We start from the raw sequence: 21,802 nt of genomic DNA, 5'->3' as shown, positions 1-21,802 counted from the left end.
TAAATCTCTATATCTCTCTCTCTCTTTCTCTCTCAATGTTCACAAAACTAATAATAATAATAATAATAATAAACATTTTGTCTCTTAAAAAAATTTACGGGAAAATTACATTCAAATTATGTATACAAATATATAATATATATATTTATATATATATATTATATATATAAACAATTAAACCGCAAAAAATCATTGTTATCTAACAAAACAACAAAAAATAATATATATATATATATATAATAAACGATAAAACTAATTAGTGTAAATACAGTTATATAATAATAATAATAATAATAATAAACTCTAATATTTATGTATATATAATGAGAGACCATTGAGAGATAAATAGATAAACAGCGCGCACAGGTATGTCGTGTTTTGTATGTATGTGTTTGTGGGGTTGGTTTTTTTAATATATATATATATATATATTTATATATATTGAGTAAATGGATAGACGACACATCATTGTCCCTAACAAATTAGTAATAATAATAATAATAATAATAAACAAATAGTAATAATAATAATAAAAAAAGTAATATCTTTTTTTTATATAATTATATAATAATATCATATCGGAAGTCCTGAGACATACACACACATACACACAACAAACACACAATAATTTTAATGTCATTTTTTGTTTTATTTAATGTGATGTCAATGTTGTTGTTGTTTGTGTTGTCTATTGAAATATATATGTTTGAAATTTCTATATATTGTGTTTAAACTTGTTGTTGATGTTGTTGTTGTTGTAGTTGTCAATCATTTTTTCTTCGCGTGCAACATCTCCATCAACAATGTTTGTGTCGGTGCACTGCCGCCCATATGCTTATAGTAGAGATACTCTTCGCCCCGTAAGGTCAGCGCCCGTATGTCGGGCACCAGTGCCATGAGTTGGCCAAACTTGTCCTTTAAAAATAGATACAAATAAAAATAGATTATTAGTTTTTAATGTGTTGGTGATGGTTGGGGGGAGGGTGTGTATTAAAAAATTACGGCAATTTGTGGATAACAGTTGATGGTGTACTCGAGTACGGCCTGTTGTGCTTGCTCGTGTGCCTCCTGGACCAGCTTGAAGTTGCCCAGTCCGCGGACATCTACATAAGCCCCCCATTAAAAAAACAGTCATTAAAAATATGTCAAACAATTTAACGATTTAACAAAAAAAAAAACAAATACAAACCGGGATTTAAAAGTAGCAAAAATTTGAGACAAATATAATCAATTGAGTCAAACTTCAATTCGGTCAGCCGTGCGGTTACCGCGTGCAACTGGTCGACCACTGACGGTACGCCCAACAGTGCCAGCGATAGTAAGTCAAACTTTTGGCCATTGGGTAGTGTAGTCTCGTCGGGCAGTCCGACATGCAATCGCTGGTGTATGTGGTCGAGTACTAGCATATCGCTCCAGGCGTGTTGTAACAGTTTCATCTGGTCGTCCACCTATACGTATACACACACACACACACGTGCAAACACGTGTTAAATAAATAAATAAAAACAATTTGATTAGTTTGCAATTTATTATTATTATATGTATTATTATTTCTATTGAATATTTACAGAATATTCTATATATACTCTCTCTCTCTCTCTCTCATTAAAATTTATTTAAAATTATTGTTCAATTTGTATAAACATTATTGATATTATATCAACCACTTTGTATATATGTTTGATATATGTATGATATACCATAATATATATGTTTACTATTAAACGCGTGCAAAATTCTAGATATAAAACACGTGTTGTAATTTAAAAAATGTCAATTAATTGAAATTATTACCCTTTTTTTTAAAAAAAAAATCTTATATAATAATTATAAAACTGTTATTACAGTATAATTATTACATTAAATAATTATTTGTTTAATGATTTATTTATTTAATTTTTTGTTAAAAAATTTTAATTAACAAGTTTTTTTGTGTAGATATAAATCTGACATTTTAAGTCAAAATATTTAATATCAATGTCAAAATTTATTTAAAAAAAAACATTTATATTATTTGTTTAAATATAACTAGCTTAATTGTGCAATTTAAAAAAAATTATTATCCATATGCTTTTATATATATATATATATATATATGTATGTCATATACTATTAAACAAAAAAAAATGCCATTAAATTGCAATTATTTTGTAAACACACAATTACTATTATACTAATATAATAATAATAATACAATATTATTGTTTGGGTGTAATAAGTAGATTAATTTATTTCCATTTTATTACAATTATAATTATTAAATAGATTATAAGCGCCAATATTTAATAGACTATTGTACCAAAAAAATAAATAAATAAATAATACCCATAAATATACACAATGGGGTTGTTTTGTATAAATTAAGCGATTTTTTTTAATTGCATATATTTTTCAATACACTTGAAAAAAAAATTTATATCTGATTTGGATACCAAAAAAAATAAATATATTTATTTAACACAAAATAAATTAATAATAATAATAATGAAAAATGTTTGTGTAATCAATATGTAATTAGTATTAATGTGTGTATAGATAAAAAAAATTTTTTAATGCTATTTTGTCAATCTATTTAAAAAATAATAAATAACTAATAAATTAAAAAAAACTAAAAAATCAGAAAATTAGAGATCAATTAAATTGATAATATATTTGCTTGAATTATATATAACTTAATTAACATTTTTTAAAAAATATTTCTAATACATTAAAATGGATTTACGCAGAAATATATATATATATATAAAATAACTAATAAATAAATTACAAACCATTTATTACTAAATACAGTAATAATATATAATATATAATTTTCTATGTAATATACGTTATGTGTGTATATATATATACTGTATATACGTATATAATAAATCTGGTTTTAACCAAAGCACACACACACATATCTGATATATACGCTATACATACGTATATACTGTATATATATATATATATATATATTGGTTGACCCTATTTTTCCTATAGTCAGCTAACTGGGTCATTAAATGTATATATATTTGACACACTGACATAGCTAACTGAGTGCTAAGCGCGCGCAATATATTTTTGCAGTATATATATATGCTATGGGCTGATGTATGCTAAAAACCACCACATATATCAAAATTAGGTCATCCCTTATTGCAATATACTTTATAATGTATTATTATTATTATTATTATTATTATTATATACACCAACCATACCCATAACTTTCGCTTTCAATTTCATTATTATTCACTTTTTTTTGAAGTACATAAATATATTTATCGGTTTAATAAAATTAAAAAACACGTTTAGGCTCTCTCTCTCTTTCTAAACAAAACACACCTCTAATATATATATATATTTATATAAATAAATAAATAAAGATAATTTTATTGACTAAATTTAAAAACAATTATAAAAAATATTTAAATTAAAAAAAATTAAATATTTAGAAAATTAGTTATAATTACTACCAAAAAAAATTTTTTTTAATCAATAAATAAATCTATTTAATTAACAAAATTATATAATAATTTTTGTCTAAAAAATTTAAATCAATGTCATATGCAAAATTTATTGACTAAATTATTATTATTATTATCCAATATATTCAATATCAATATTACTACAATTATTGACTACTAATTAACAAAAATTTTCTATTACTTATCTATAATAATAATAATAATACTGTATATAATAGATATATATTGACCTAAACATTGTTTTTTTAAATTATTATTATTTAATTTACTATAGCTAATTAACATATATCAAAATGTTATAAACTAATTATTATTAAACTAAACATTTAAACAAAATAGCTTAAATTACTTAATTTTTTTTTATTGAAAAATATTTAATTATTCAAAAAATTAATATTAAAAAATATATATATTAGATATTAGCATATGATGTTGGCCTACTATTTGAACATAAACTATAATTAATAAATAAATATTATTATTATTATTATATAATAATTAGTAATTACTATATTATTATATTAATAAAAAAAATCAGATAATAATAATTAATACAATAATACTAATACTAATAATTATTATTATCTATGTTTAGGCAAAATGGAAACAATACTGAAATTATTGGCAACAATAACCACAAAAAAAATTATTAAATTAATGGACAGTTAGTTAGTTAGTATATGCAGCGTAAAAATTAGTGCTAAATTTTTTTTTAATAATTAATTATCATTAACTTTGAACTGGTAATAGTAATCATTAAAAAAAATATAGCAATTAAAGGTGTATTAAATGGCTTTTAATATGTATTAACATGTGTTTGTGTGTGTGATATATAGATAAACTATACATTTTTAAAAACAACCCGAAAACCAACCAACAAAAAAACCAACCATTAATTCATATAAAAATATGTTTTTAATGGCTACCTATGTGTGTGTGTGTATATGTGTAGTGGAGATCACCTAACTGTGGACTGAACCGAAACAATTGTCGGTGCAGTCAATATGAACCGACATTTCCGTTAATAATTAAAAATATATATATATATATATATATATATTATATGATATATATATATATTAATATATATAAAAATCTGGTGATAATGATATTATTTAATATCTCAAAACACAAATCTACTCACAAAAAAAATTCACACTTTAAAAATTAAATATAATAATCAAAAAAAAAAATTAAATAAAACATTTATATATCTATTAATTCTCTAAACAATTGACTTTCTCTCTCTCTCTCTCTCTCTCTCTCTCTCTCTATAAAACAAATTGAAAAAAATTTGGTTATATATATATACAGTATATATATAAATATATGTGTGTTAATGTTTTACTTGCCCTTAATAACATAAGTGAAACCATTTTTTAAAAAATTATTTATTTATTGTTATTTTCACTATTAATTTCACTTTTTTTGTTTTGTTTTGTTTACTAAATAACTATTTGTAAATAATTTATATATTATAATATATATTTTTTAAAGATATTCAGTAATATCAATGTCAATAGTAAGTGTGTGTGTGTGTGTGTTAGTTAAAATAATTTATTTATTTTTGTTACTCAATTAATTAACTAATTAATTAATTAATTAATTAATTAGCTAAATATGTGTGTGTGGTTTTTATTATACTAATAAATTATTGATGTACTGAAAATTAATATATATATATATATATATATATATATAAATTTCATAAATAAATAATTATGTCATCGTGTCTAACATTTTTTTGTATTTTCAAAAAATAATTAGGTTGCTTTTAGTATTAACAAAAATAATATTTATATATAAAAATTTTATTTGATTAAAATTTTTTTGTTTTTTTTCTCTCTCTCTCTAAATATTTTTAATCAAAAAACAACTATAAAAACAAAAATATATTTATTTACAGACAAACTGTGTATTGAATATATATATATATATATCTATATCTTTCAATATAAATATTTTCACCCAAATTATATCAATAAGGAAAGGGGTTTGCGATATGTGTATAGTCGTCTATTATGAATCCAAATTAGTGGGAAATTTCTAATATAGTGGCAAACAATTTGCCGGATACTCCCATCCAACTATCCAACCTCTCTCTCTCTCTCTCTCAATCACTATCTACCGTTCCCCCACCCCTATCATCTCCATGCCTTTTAATAATAATAAATGTGTAAAATTATACATACATTTTTTCATATTTCAAATTTATTCAGTACTAACTTTCCTCCACTTTCTCACACACACACACACACACAATATTATATTAACCATCAAATAGAGAGGGTAGGGAAAGGGATTGCAATTTTTCAAGTATATGTATGCTCTCGAAAGTAGGTCATAGTAGCTACAGTTCCCTCTCTCTCTCTCTCTCTCTCTCACTCCTCGACTAATCTCCCAGTGCTCGGGCTATTATACATAGCCTATGTATGTATATATACATGAATAGTATGTGTGTGTGTGTGTGTGTGTGTGTGTGTGTGTGTGTGTGTGTAATGTAATAATATAAAGCATTTTTCGACACAGCAATCAATAGCTTTAAATATATAAAAAATATTTCTTAAAAAATATTAGTCGACTTGTATTACTAGTCTGTATTGTATATATATATATTGCAACCAAAAATTTATATACTTTTTAAAATATTTTCTCATTATAGTCAATGAGAGAGAGAGAGAGAGAGAGAGAGAGAGAGAGAGAGATAAAAAAGATTATGAAATTCTTGCGCAACAAATACAATACATTTCAAGCAAACAGAGATTTGCAATACAATAGCTTTTTACTAATAATTTCAACAATATTTATAATATATATATATATAATAATAATAATTATTATTATTATATAATTATAATAAAATATTATAATATATTTTTTATTTTCAACAAAATAAAATAATACTAATTTAATGGACTAACTAATTGCGTTAAAATTACATTAATATAATATATAATTTTTTTTTAATATAATAGAGCACAGGTAGCAATTTTTTTTAGTTCACACATAAAAAACCATTTTTTATTGTGTGCTACTATTTACTACTACTACTACTACTATATGCAAAGTGGGTAATATCATACATATTATTATTATTATTATTATTATTATTATTATCGGCTTATATATATACATATACAGTATGTGTGTGTATGTGTGGTAAATCACATTTATATATAAAAAAATATATGAATTAATTATATAGATATTTATCCTAAAACATATTTAAATCTCTTAAAAACTTATTTCAAAAAAAAATTAAAAAATTTTAATAAATAATAGTAATATAATTTACGAAAAAAAACAGTTTTTAAAATATTAATAATTATTGAGATAATAAAATCTGTATTTATGTGTTTATAAAAGTTACGCAACTTTTTTTGTTTGGATAGAAATAAGACAATCAAATACTTTTAACAAAAAAAAAACAAATAAAAAAATTAATTTATAGAAATATTTCGCTAATAAATATAATAAATAATATATTTATGCAAATTTACAACAAAATAAAATTCGCAAAAAAATTAATTTTTTTGTATAATTTATTAATCTATGCTAAAAAACATTGATATCCATACTACACGCTATATATATATATATATATATATATATATATATATATATATATAAATATACAGTATGTATACATATTATGTATATTGAAATTTTAAAAAAATAAAATAAATAATTTTTATTATTTATTTTGTTAAAAATAGCTTAAATGTGTTCAACAACATAATAATAATAATTTTTACATAATATTTATATTAACTATATAGCAGTTTTGATTATTATTATTATTATTATTTTATTTTTCCCACTTTTACTTTCTATAAAACATATATATATAGTAAAAGCATTTAATAACGTTATTATTATTATTATTGTAATATTACTACTATTTCATGAGCCAGTGTGTTTAATGGTGTGCCACTAACCCAGTTTACTATATGTATGTATGTGTGTGTGTGTGTGTGTGTATGTATGTGTGTAGGGGCTGTCAATACTGTACAGCAATGTGTATGTATGTGTGTGTCTATGTATGTATGTATGTATGTGTAAAATACTTGTCCTCTTATAAGCTTAAAATGTATGCTAAAACTACTATTACTGAGTAAATTGCTAAAACATTTCCATTGAATTTTCACTATCACTTTCAATTATAATAAATATATATATATATATATATACATATATATATATATTAACTATACAATTATATACATATAAATTGTTTATTTATGAAAATATTTTTCATAAGTCAAATATAAAACTATATATATATATATTTGTATAAATAATTTGTCTCAAAAAACAAATAAAAAAAACCTGATAATATTAATAATTATTATTATTATATACAGTGTACTAGTAATAAAAATTTTTAGGGTTCAATTTTGTTGTTTGAAAAATAATAATTAATCAACCAATTATATATATTGTATATATATATATATATATATTTAAAGTGCAAACAACATGTATGTAAATTGAATATAACTGTATATATAAATCATAAAATCAAAATCAGCTATTATTATAAGTATTATTAAAATTGTTTTCATAAAATTAATAATAATAATAATAATATACTGGTATTACAGTATATAATATATAACATATATTTTTTTTAGCTAATTTAGAGTAACTATGTTTTTTTGTTTGTTTGCTACTATAAATATAGAAATATTAAAAACAAAAAAAAATATTTTCCACATAAAAAACTATTTCAATTAAATATATGTTTTTCCTATTAACAAAAAAAATTCATTACTAAAATTTTCATAAATATATTATTATTAAATAAAATACTTATAAAATCAAAACAAATATATTATCAAATCTTTCAATGTATACTTAAGTAGTAGTAGTAGTAATAATCAAACAAACAAATAATAATAATAAAAAAGTAAAAGTAAATCAAGCCTTACATACAGTGTGTTTGTTTGTTATATGTTTTATGTGTTAATGAATTATATGAAAATTTATACAAACTATTTCAATAGCAAACATGTAACCAAAAAAAACAAACAAACAATAATAATAATGATAATAAAAAAAATCAAAATAAATTTTCAATTTATATTTGAATAAAAACTTATTTCCAGTTATATTAATTAAAAATTTATACGCTATATATGTATATATATATATACTGTATATAACTACTAAATACATTATACAGTATCTATGTTTGTTAGCTAACATATATCTATCTATCTATCTATGTGTGTGTATATATAAACAAGTATATTAAGTGGTTTTGAAATTATTAAATAAAAAATCATTACAAATTATTTTTATATATATATACTTATTAAATATTATGTATTAAAAAAAACAACTAAATAGCTCCCAGGCATCAGTAACAGTGAAAATATATATGAAAGAGAGAGAGAGAGAGAGAGAGAGAGAGAGAGAGAGAGAGAGAGAGAGAGAGAGAGAGACTATCGTGAATCGCATATTCACTTGACCTATATTTTCAACAAATATATTACTAAAACAGTATTCAATATTTTTTATATATAAATATATATACACTTGTTTTTTATGCTATAAGTGAGAGAAAAAAGATATTTAAAGGTAAGTTAAATAATAAAACAATTATTATTAATGATAATAATACTAATAATACTGTACTTTGAAAAGTCATAACTCAAATAAAATAACAAAAATAATAATAATAATAATAATAAACTCAACAAATATACTACAAGTAAAACACAAAAGACTTGACATAACTAAACAATTATACAACAGTTATATAGTAATTAAATTCAAAAAACGACTGCTAACTTAAACAAAGAGAGAGAGAGAGAAAAAAAAAACAAAATTAAAGGAAAGGCAGAGGAAATGGATCGCCAGTTCCTTTAAGTGCCTGGTTTTGTATGACAAACACACATACTATGGAAAGTTAGCTAATAGTTTAGCTAAAGTCTGTATGATATCTGTATATTTCACACACACACACACACACACACACACACACACACACACACACACACACACACACACACACACACACACACACACACACACACACACACACACAGACATGTATTAGTCATACATAACGATAAAAATTAAAGGGATAATAGTTTAAACATATATTTTAATTGTTGGTTAATAATAATAATAATAATATATTAATAATAATGTTAATGTAATTGTAATAATAATAAAAGGAAAGTAGCATTGAATTTGAAAATTAAGTGAAAACTATTTTTTTATATTATTATTATTTTGTTTATCGCTTGTGGCTTATTATCACTACATATTTGCATACATACACACACAACAACAAAAAACTACTATAAATTATAATTATTAAATATCATTATAATAACTTAAATAATAATAATAATAATTAATTTGTTTCAAACAAAACCAATTATAAATATAAGCGTATACTGTAAATGTATATTTAATAAAAAAAAACAATTTAAATATTTGAATCTAAAAACACACAAAAAAAATGTCAAAATAGTTAACACATAGACCAACAAAAAAAAATTAATACAATTAATTAAGTCATGAACTAAGCTATTAGTTATTAACCTATTATTATGAGAGAGAGAGAGAGAGAGAGAGAGAGAGAGAGAGAGAGAGAGAGAGAGAGAGAGATAGGGGTCGAGACCCCAACAGGTGATAGGAATAGTGTTTATATATATATATATGGATTGATAGGTTGACCTACCTTTAGATCTTTGAAGAATATGCTATTGCGAGCCCAGTCTACCTGTGCGAACAGGGACTGGTCTATCACTTTGCACATGAGCTCGAACAGGTCGACCTCGCACTGGTTGTACGTCTGGTTCTGGAGTAGACCGAACAGCTGTGACTGCCATTCCTTGTCGTCGGGTGCCGTCAGCTGAAACTCGCGCACCAGCGGCGGTATTTTGCCGACATTTGCGGTCAACGGTATGGCAGTATGGCCGCCACCACCGCCGGCAGCAGTGGATGGCGCGCTCTCGTAATGGAAATGTGCGCCATTTTTGGGCGACAGTGTTGTCGGAGTGCCGGCACTGGCAGCGCCGGCCGTGTCGTTGGGACCGCCGCCGCCGTGAGGTCCCCATTTGAGTGTCTCGTGTGTGGGCACTGGTGAATGAATGCCCGCACCATTGGGTCCGACCTGTGTCGGTCCGTGCGGCGGTTGCGGCTGTATTACGTTGTTGTTGTCGCCGCCCGGAGGTTGCGGCTGTTGTTGTTGTTGCTGCTGCTGTTGCGGTGGACCGCCGCCAACAGTGACAAAATGTTGACCCGTCGCCGACTGCGAAACCACCAGCGCTTGTTGACCGGGAGAAGGGGACGAATCGGGCGATGAGGTCGATGAAGATAACTGCGGTATTTGTATCAACTCTTGTTTGATTCCGTCGGCGGTGTATATGTGAGTGGGCGCGCCGTGCAGTGCGGCCAAAAAGTGTGGCCCGATGTCGCCGCCGGCACCGGTACTGTGGTTCATGGAGACGGGCGGCGGCGCCTGACAGGGTGGCCGAGTCAACTGTTTTTGGCGCAACAGCTGTAATCGTCGGGCGCGGTCGCGCTTATACATTGGTCCAAACTTGTTGCGGCCGCCACGCATGCGGTCAGCTCTGACGGCTGTGTTAGGTGATGGGGTTGGGTAGGGGTAGGGGAAACAGTAATACAGAGGGGAGAAAAAAATTGGGGATCAATAGGATGAACACAATTTATAGATAATCTAATACTCGTCCCATACCTTCTAATTTCATGCCGACGTCGAGGCACTTCTGGAAACGACAAAACGGACACCTCTTGCGCTGCGATTTGTCGATATGACAGCTCCGGTCGGCCACACAGGTGTAGACCTTTTTGTTTTGAACGGTACGCTTGAAGAAACCCTTACACGACTCGCAAGTTAGTAGGCCGTAGTGATAGCCGGAAACTTTATCGCCGCAAACCGGACACAATTCTTCGATACCTTCTTTAGTATCGGGATGATCGTGTTGTACGCCTGCACCGCCACCGCCGCCTCCTCCGTGCCCGTGGCTATGATGATGATGTCCACCGTAGCCGCCGCCGCCGCTACTGATAAGACCATTGCCGTCGCTGGTGGCCGCTACAGACATAACGGAACCGCTGCCCATAGACATACTCAGTCCCGATTGGCCAACGCTGGACGGTATCTGTGTCGGTGCTGTAATGAAACAGTGACCAGAAGTGTCAATATTGTAATTATAGGACATTGTGGTCATCATTGTCTCGAGTATTGAACACTTTTTATTGTTATTATTATTATTATTATTATGATTATTGATGTTTCGGTTTATATTATGATTATTGGTATTATTGTTTGACTTATAGTTATAGTGATTATGATTATTAATATTACTATTGTTTGTATTTGTTTTTGTAGTCAATTGTCAATTGAAATTATAATCCATTTATTAATAATTAAATTAAACAATAAATAGATGATAATAATAATAATAATAAATTAATAAAAAATTGTTTGTTTGTTTGTTTTTTTTTCAATCGGTTATCAAATCATAACATATAGAAAATGAAAAACAAAAAAAAATTAAAAAAAACTTTTAATAAATTTAATAATTCAATGTACAGAAAGTTACACAGGACATTTATATAATTTGTTTGGTTTTAATTATTTATTAATTTTTAATTTAATTTTTTAGTTATATAACTAAATTTGTTATAAACTATATTTAACATTATATTTAAATTCAATTAAATACATACACACACAAAAAAAGTTGAATTTAATTGAATTTACACACAGTATATATATATATATATAAAAAAATTGACAACTACCTTGGTTAATTTACTATAAATTAGCTACCTAAAATAATAATAATAACCATTATAATCTAACCAACAATAACAACAAATAAAAATATAATAAACCAAATCAATTATATAAATGTCAAGTATATACTGTATATATATATACATATAAAATAAATATATATATATACTGATATAATATATCATTTATTATTATTATTATTATTACTATGTCAATTTTGTTGTATCATCTCGGTACATTGAATTATCAAATTGATCCAGCATATAATTGGACATTGTTTTTTAAAAAAAAAAAACAAATAATTAATCAAACCAATGATTAATTATTGTTTTTTTATTATAAATTTTAATGTTTAATAATAAGCAAAAAAACACAACACATACACAATATGATAAATATACACCAAAAAAAAAATTATCCAAAAAATTATATTATATTATACACAAATCACTACACACTACCTAAAATATCCATAAGGTATGTGTGTATGTATGTAAATATAGGTATATAAGCTCACAGCTAACTGTCCCAGTCAATAATAACAACAACAAATGCACTTGGGTAATCACAATCAAAATTAAATGTCAATATATATATATAACAATATATATATATATAGTATTAGCCAACAACAACAAAAAAATAATATATATAAATGTCACATAAAATATATATAAGTTCAATATATATAAGCTTATTATACTTTTTTATTTATATATAGATATATAAATCACATTTATAAAAAAAAATAATAATGATAATTAAATTATGTCCAAATATAATAGTTATAGTCTAGAAAATAATTTGAAGGCACAAACATTTTTGATAACAAAATTTTGTTTGTTTTTTATTTTAAAAAAAATTATATTAATAGGAAGATCATCTAGGTTATTTAATCAATTAATTAATTAAATTATATAATGTTTGTTTGGTTACTAAATAGATGATAATGATTATTATAGGCTAGCATACTTTGATGAAACATTTAAATAAAAATTTTAATTTTAATGATAAAAAATCAAAATTGTTTTTTTTATAAACATATGTAGATATGAAAAAACAAACAAGCTAATTTTAGTTTAATTTCAACAATAAATAAAATCAAAAAAAAATAAATGATTAAACAAACACAATTTAAATTATTTTTAAAACAATAAATAACAACCACTATATATATATATATAAATAATATATTATATTATTATTATTATAAACAGTATATTATTTGTGTATTAATACAACAACTGTTGAGATAGAGAGTGAAAGTGAAACTGTTTTTTCAATCGAAAAAAAAACTAATAAAAGATAAATATAAACACATTTAATAATAATAATAATAATATAACACAACAACAAACACAGTCAGTCCTATTCAGTCAACTACTATATACACAATGAAACTGACTGTTAATATCAATATATTAGTAGTGAAAAATTGTGAGAGCAATGTGTATGTATGTATAGTATGTATGTATGTGTGTGAAAGTGAGTGCAGCGCCAAAGCTAACTGTGCTCTCCCTCCTCCTCCTATGTATTACTATAGAGAGAGAGAGAGTGAGAGAGAAAGTATGGTACGGTATATACAGCACACACACATACATACACATACATAACACACATATTAAAAAATGTGTGCTATAACTGGCATAACACATATATAACATATACTACTACTACTACTACTACTACTAGTACTATAAAAAAAAATAAGTGAGAGTATGTATGTATGTATATATGTTTTGATCTTGACCCGGATACACACAAACACACATTTTAGTCGGTGCTTATATATATATATATATAAAATATATGTATATATATATACATAATATATATATATTAAATATATGTGTTTTTTAAATATATAAAAAAGTGAGTTACGAATTGACCCACATTTTTTAAGTAATCCGTTATTTTATTTTATTTATTTATTTTTTAAATAAATATATATATATTAGCATTATTATTAAATAACTGTTTTTCCAGATTTATTTAATTTTGTTGTTTTTTTAATAATATTAATAATAATAAAATAATTTATTATTATAATTATTTTCTAACTCTCTCTCTCTTTCTTTCTCTCTCTCTCTCTCTCTCTCTCTCTCTCTCTCTCTCTCTTTATTAACTAATTTGTTTAATACTGTAGTAGTATATAAACAGTTATATATACAATATATACATATGTAAATATTTTATCACCCAATAATCACTATTTGATAAATTAATTATTATTATTATTATTAACCTAAAAATATTATTTATATTAATAATAGTATTAATAATTTTTGGGAAAAATTTTGGGTAAACTTTTATATTGAAACTTAATCTTTTAATTTAACAAAAATAAATTAGATTATTTTTGGACATTTAATTTAGGTGAACAATATATATAAATTACCATGATAAATTTTTCAATATAATTACACACACACACACACACACACACACACACACACATAAAATTTAATAAATATTTAATTTTGAAAATTATTTAATCAATAATTATTTTTATTACACATATATATTATATCACATATTATATTGATTTTATTAATTTGTTAATTATTAATAATTTTTGGGTGTATCAAACAAAACAAAAAAATATTTTAAAAGTAAAAGTATCAATCAAAATTAAATATTTACTATAAATAAATAATTAGTAATAATTAATTTAATAAACATATATACATTTGGGATTTTACTGATTATTTTTATAAAAGCCCTAAATTTTGTTCAAAACTTAGTAGTACTACTACTAATAATTTATTAGTAATAAAATAAATAAATAAATATATTTATGTGGTCTAAACCTATAAACCTTTATACACTTAATAATAATAATAATAATAATAATATCAAATGATAAAAGTTTTTATTTAATCATAAATGTAAACATACTTTTGTAATAATACAAGACATAGATTTTTGTTAATCAATTTTAATCAATATATTTGTTGGTAAACATTAAGCTCAAAAAAACATGATATCAAATTGATATTTATAACTATATATATATATCAATATAAGTTAATTTATATTAAATTAAAATATTGTGTTAAATGTTTTTATTACTTTCAACAATAACAACAACAAATTTGGTCGATATAAGTGTTAATAAACAGATTATCTAATAATAATAATAATAATTTGATTGAATGAAAAAATAGTGAAAATATTTTGTTTTTTTAGACTAATAAACAAATTAAGACATAATATGTGTGTGTAATAAAAAAAATGTGTGCTTAATATATACTGTAATTATATATATATATTATGAATATAAACTATTTATTATTAGATTAACTAGATCAATGATAAAAGCTTTAAAAAAATAATTTTAAAAAAAAATTGTGTTTTATTTTTGTTGTTGTTGTTGTTGAACATAACTTAACACAAATACTGTCTAATATACTAATATATATATATATAAATTAAGTGTAAATTAAGTGGTATACCACAGATAGTAAACAAACTAAAAAAATTATAATAATAATAATAAATTAAATATACAAAAAACATACATACACTTTGAATATATATATATATATGTAAATAAATTTGTCTATTTTGCAAATTTAAATACAACCAACAACAAAAAAATCAACAATAAATAAACCCAATTATATATTTTTTTAAAAAAATTAATGAATACATATTTAAATTAAGTTATTAAGTAATTTATTTTTATTTTCCTATCTCTATGTGTGTATGCGATTAATAAATATGATAACACATAATAATAAAAAAAAACGTTAGATTAAGAAATACCACATAATTTCGATATTTACAGTATTAATGCAAAAAAATTAAATAATAGTCTCTCTCTCTCTCTCTAAACAATACATTGTTTAATATAAATTGTATTTTAATTTAAATATATATATATAAATATGAAATCTCTCTCTCTCTCTCTCTCTCTCTTTGCTAATAGTATTTAACGAAAAATTTTATAATATATTACTTTATTATTATAAGTACAGTATGTATTGAAGCAATATATTGAGGAAAAGGCAATAAAAAGCGATAAAAATCAGCAGTTGTTTGTTTGTATGGATATTATTAATAATAATAATATTATTATATAAAGTTGTTTTTTAATATCCCTACCCCCCCCCTCCCCCTAAAAAGTTAAAAGCGATTGTTTATTTGGAGAAAAATTAAATTTATATATAAAAAACAACAACAACAAAATAAAGTAATAATAATAATAATAATAAATACAAACTTATATAAATCAAAAAAAAATTCAAACTTTTTTTTATTAGTAGTAGAAAAAAATCTCATATGTATTTGTGTTTATGTAAAAAATTATATATAAATTTCATAATAATATTATAAAAAAAAAACTAAATAATAATTTTATGTTTCACTCAATTCAAGTTTAAATCCTTGTCCCCAATACCCAGTGCTGGTGGCGGTGTTTTAAAATAAATACAGTTTCACTATCTATCTGTGCTGTGTGTGTGTGTGTGTGTGTATGTATGTATGTGTGTGTGTGTGTGTGTGTCACTCCTCCCCTCCTCCTCATTAAATAATATATATATATATATTATTACATTATTATTAAACAATATATAATATTTGTGAAATTTGTTGATTATTTCGGAATATTCATTATATATATATATACATACAGTATATATATATATACAAATATGTATGTGTTTTGATAGAGAGAGAGAGAGAGAGAGAGAAACAAAAAAAATCATTATCTAATATAATAATTATAAATACAGTAAATTAAAAAAAAATAAATATAAATATATACAATAACATACATGATAGCAAATATACAGTATATTAGTAAACAAACTAATAATAATAATAATAATAATTTCAATTTTAAATTTTCTGGTAATTTCTAACACAACAACAACAACAACTTCATTGAAAAAATTATGTCCCAATCAGTGACTCGAAAATAATAATAATAATTATTAATAAATAAATAAATAATATATTTTAGTTTTGCAAAACCTATAAATACATGAATAATAATAATGTTGTTTACTTTACAAATATATATATATATATAATAAATAAATTTATAAAAACACAAAAAAATTAAAATGCAATATAAATAAAATAAGGATATTATTAATTTTTAAAAAATTTCGTAAATTATTTTATTTAAATCTAATTAATTGTTTGCATATAGAAAAATAAATTTTTTTTTTAATATACAAATTAAATAAATGTATAATAATATATATACAAAAAATTAAATTAAATATTTGTTAATTTTTTAAAAACAATTTACACTATAATTTTTTATATAACTATCACAACATATAAAAAACAACTTATAATTTATATTCACATATAAATTATATTATATGTTAAATGCTTTTTATAATTTTAATATTTTTTTAAAATAAATTTTAATAAACCAAACCTAAATCATTAATACAACCCAAGTCTAGACATTTAAATAAGTTAATATAATAAATATATATATATATATATATATAAACATAATAATAAATTTTTAACTAAATATACAATGTATGTGATAAAATAATTTTTAAAATTTTTAATTGCGTGTATATAATAAAAATTAATTTTTACTTATTTTTCTTTTATTACTTTCATTTAAATTAATTTTTTTTCTCTCTCTCTCTCTCTCTCAATATATAATCGTTTTATTAGATTATTATTATTATTATTATAAAATAGTTAGTCGTTTGGAAACTTTCCGTACATTTTTTTTTTAATCAACTCAAAAGGTATCCGTTATTTAATGTTAGTTAATATTATAGTTAATACCAGTGAGTGAGTCAGTCATACAGAGAGAGAGAGAGAGAGAGAGAGAGAGAGAGTTAAAAAATAAATTTCACTGAAAATACTAGTTTTTATTTTTGATGACTATATAAGTGTTGTTTAGCGCACACAACAACACATACACATTACACACACAAAAAAATTATTTAGCGAAACACACATATTTTTGAGTACATATATATACAGTATATATACTGTATATTATATATACACTATACTAACTTTTTAATAGTTATTACCTAACAGTTAAATATTTTTCTATTTTCAAAATCATAGCCCAAAGCAACTTATATCATGCATTTATATATATAGATAGATATATCATATGTACCTGTATATATATACAGGTATATGTATTATACATATATACTGTTTATTTAAAATAAATTCAAGTTTGTATAAATAGGAGAGAGAGAGAGAGAGAGAGAGAGAGAGAGAGAGAGAGAGATTTAAGCGACAAATAAAAAAAGTAGGATTTTTTGGTAAAATATAAGTTGAAAGTTGTTTTAGATCAAGGTTAACTTGTTCAATTCAATTTCATATGAAAATTTTAATATTATACAAATATATTATTATTATTATTATTATTTTAAATACATACATATATTTATATATATATATAATATTTATATTTAAATTCAGCAATAAAAAAAATTAATATAAAATATAACTATATGTATGGACAACACACACAAACACTTATGTATTAAAGCATACATTTTCTATGAAAAAAAATAAAATAAAATAAATATTTTCATTATATAAATGCAATTATTATTTTTATTTTTATTATTACAGGTATTAATACATAATAATTATTGTATATTCAAAATAGTTTTATACACTATACTCTCTATACAAACAACTTAAATAATAATTGTTACCAACTATTATAATTATTTTTGTTTTAATTATTATTATATTCAAAAAATAATAAAAATATGAATAACTCCCCAAAAAATATTTGAATAAATAATAGATATATGTATTAAATATAATATATATGATGTATAAAAAACAATATAACATCACACTTGTTGTCAACATATTTATTAGGATTTAATAATAATAATAATAATAAATCTATTTATAGTTAATGAGGAATATATAGATACACATTAAAAAAAAGTTATTTAAAAACGACTTTTAGTTTTATATATATATATATATATATTATGCATAAAAAAACTAATTACAAAAATATTTTCACTTTTAAAACTAGATTTTTTGAGATTATATTGCAATAGTATGAATGTGTGTTCGTTCTCTCTCTCTCTCTCTCTCTCTCTCTCTCTCTCTCTTTAACTTTTAATTTATTTAATAAAATGTGTTTAAAAAAAATTTAATTTTATATTTGTGTAATAATAATAATAATAAACATAATAATCATATATACACTGATAGATGATTAATATTAATAAAAAGTTAGACACAAAAATTTTTATTAAATTAAATTAAATTATAATAAATAATATATTAAATAAGTTATATATATATATATATAAATATATAATTAATCACTTTTACTTACTTTTAATTAAATTAGCTATTATTTCTCTCATAATAATAATAATAATAATACAACTCTCTGTTTAAATTAATTAAAAGTAAAAAAACTAAAACATAATAACTTTTGTTTTGTTTTCAGTCACACAAAACTAGTGAGAAAAAAATCATTAATTTTTTATTAAACACATTATTTATATTACTATTATTATTATTATAATTTTCATTATGAATAGTAGTTAATAATAATAAAAAAAAATAAATTAAATAAAAGTCGTGCAAAAACAACAAAACAATAAAACAAAACAATAGACTATATTATAGACACAAATATATAAATATAATATTCATATATGATTTCTATTCATTCATATTCAAAAAATAATTATTTTTTTTGTGTAACAATACATTTAAATTAAAAAAATATTATTATTATACAATAATAATAAAATTAGATAACTTTTTTTTTATATGGTGGCCAACAACTAATTAGTTATATTGGAAAAAAATTTTTTTATACTATATTTTACTAAACTTTATTATTATTATATAAACAGTAAATACAGTACTTATATAATAATTGATTAAATTGAAAAAAATTACTACATATTTATTATATATATATTTATTTATATAATATAAATTTCTCTCTCTCTCTCTCTCTCTCATTGAAAAACTAGATATTGAAATACACTATTAATAATATCTAGTGTTGTCGTTATTTTTTTTATTATTATAAAATTTAAAAAAAAAAAGTAAAAATAAAATACTAAAAGTAAAATTTTTTTTAATATATAGAATCAATAGCGCCATCTATGAAACCAAAATCACAATATATATAAATATATAGAAAATATATTCATGTATATTAAAAAAAAATAATTAAATGTTTTTAATATAATATTTTTTTTTATAATAAAAATATATAACCTAGATTCTATAGATTATATAGTAATATATATATATTTTTATAAAAAATTAATTTATATAAATTTTATAGTTTTCTATTATTATTTTTTTAATTGATTTTTAACTACTAGATGTGATACAGTTTTTTAATGATAAAAATATTAAGATATAAATTTTCATCTAAAAATTTTATGAATTTTAATGAAATCATTTTTTAAAAAAAATTGTGTGTTTTTTAAATATAACAATTGAAATTCTGATTAAAAATAATATTTTGTTTATATGGTTATTGTATTAAAAAATAAATATTTAAAAAAATGGTTTTTTTAACCCCCGATAACTAATAATTTATATATATATATAGTATAATAATAATAAAAATATTCTATAAACTGGTTAAACAAAAATAATCATCGATAGAAAAATACATTTTAAAAAAATAATATAATTTCCACAATAAATAATCTCGCACACATATATAATATTATAATTTTTATATCAAATATTATAATCACTATAAATATATATATATATTAACAAAATGTGTACAAAAAATAACATACAATTTTTTGACAACAACAACAACAACAACAAAAAATAAAACATAAGACACTTCCTTCAAAATAATGTATATGTAATATACATATTATGTATATATATATACAGTATATTCATAATAATAATAATAATAAGTAGTATTTCCTTATTAGATGTTTTAAAAAGTTAATAAACATTTTATTATTATTATTATTATATCTAGATATGTAATATTATATAATATTACTTACTATAATAGATTACATTTTTATAAATATATTAGAGATATTATACTGTGTATAATATTTCAATAAAATTGCTTGTTCATATATTATTATTATTATATATAACTAATGGATATATTTTTATATACGGTTTCAATTTGTATCATTTTATGTATTTAATAGACTTAATTTTAATGAAATAATAATAATAATAAATAAAAAACTAATGGATAATAATAATAATCACTACTATTTTTGTTGTTATTGTATACAACTAATGGATAATTATTGATTTTCTAGCTTTTAATAATATGATTATTTGTATTTTTATATATAGTATATAAAGTAATTGACAATTTTGTCACAAATATTAATATATATATAAAAAAAAGATACAACAAAAAACTTAAACGATAACCAATATACAAAATGTGTTGGTATTATTTTACTATTAGTTATCATAAAATTTAATATATATTATATAATACAGTATATATATCCTAGACATAACAATACAAAAATAATAATAATAAGTAAAATACAATTATAATATACAGAATATACTGTATATATATATATATATATATATA

At 22.0% G+C, this 21,802-nt stretch overlaps 1 protein-coding gene across 1 annotated transcript in view; it reads right to left on the bottom strand.

Annotated features, from left to right (window-relative positions):
* Positions 1-451: 451 nt before the first annotated feature.
* The window catches only part of LOC128956225 (nuclear hormone receptor FTZ-F1-like), a 34,411-nt gene continuing 13,060 nt past the window's right edge, over positions 452-21,802 (bottom strand). Inside the window, exons 2-6 of the mRNA XM_054301912.1 lie at positions 11,188-11,625; positions 10,168-11,069; positions 1,190-1,448; positions 1,003-1,103; positions 452-915 (exon numbers count right to left, since the gene is read on the bottom strand). Of these exons, the coding sequence (XP_054157887.1) occupies positions 769-915; positions 1,003-1,103; positions 1,190-1,448; positions 10,168-11,069; positions 11,188-11,625 (1,847 nt within the window). The 3' untranslated portion in view covers positions 452-768. The remainder of the gene's footprint in view (positions 916-1,002; positions 1,104-1,189; positions 1,449-10,167; positions 11,070-11,187; positions 11,626-21,802) is intronic.

The sequence above is a fragment of the Oppia nitens genome, unplaced genomic scaffold (genome assembly GCF_028296485.1).
Source record: "Oppia nitens isolate AA-2021 unplaced genomic scaffold, nextdenovo-longstitch-racon4-pilon3 scaffold2_pilon_pilon_pilon, whole genome shotgun sequence".
NCBI classification, from domain to species: domain Eukaryota; kingdom Metazoa; phylum Arthropoda; class Arachnida; order Sarcoptiformes; family Oppiidae; genus Oppia; species Oppia nitens.
The sequence above is the reverse complement of the archived record's forward strand: the minus strand, read 5'-3'. Positions and strand labels throughout refer to the sequence as shown.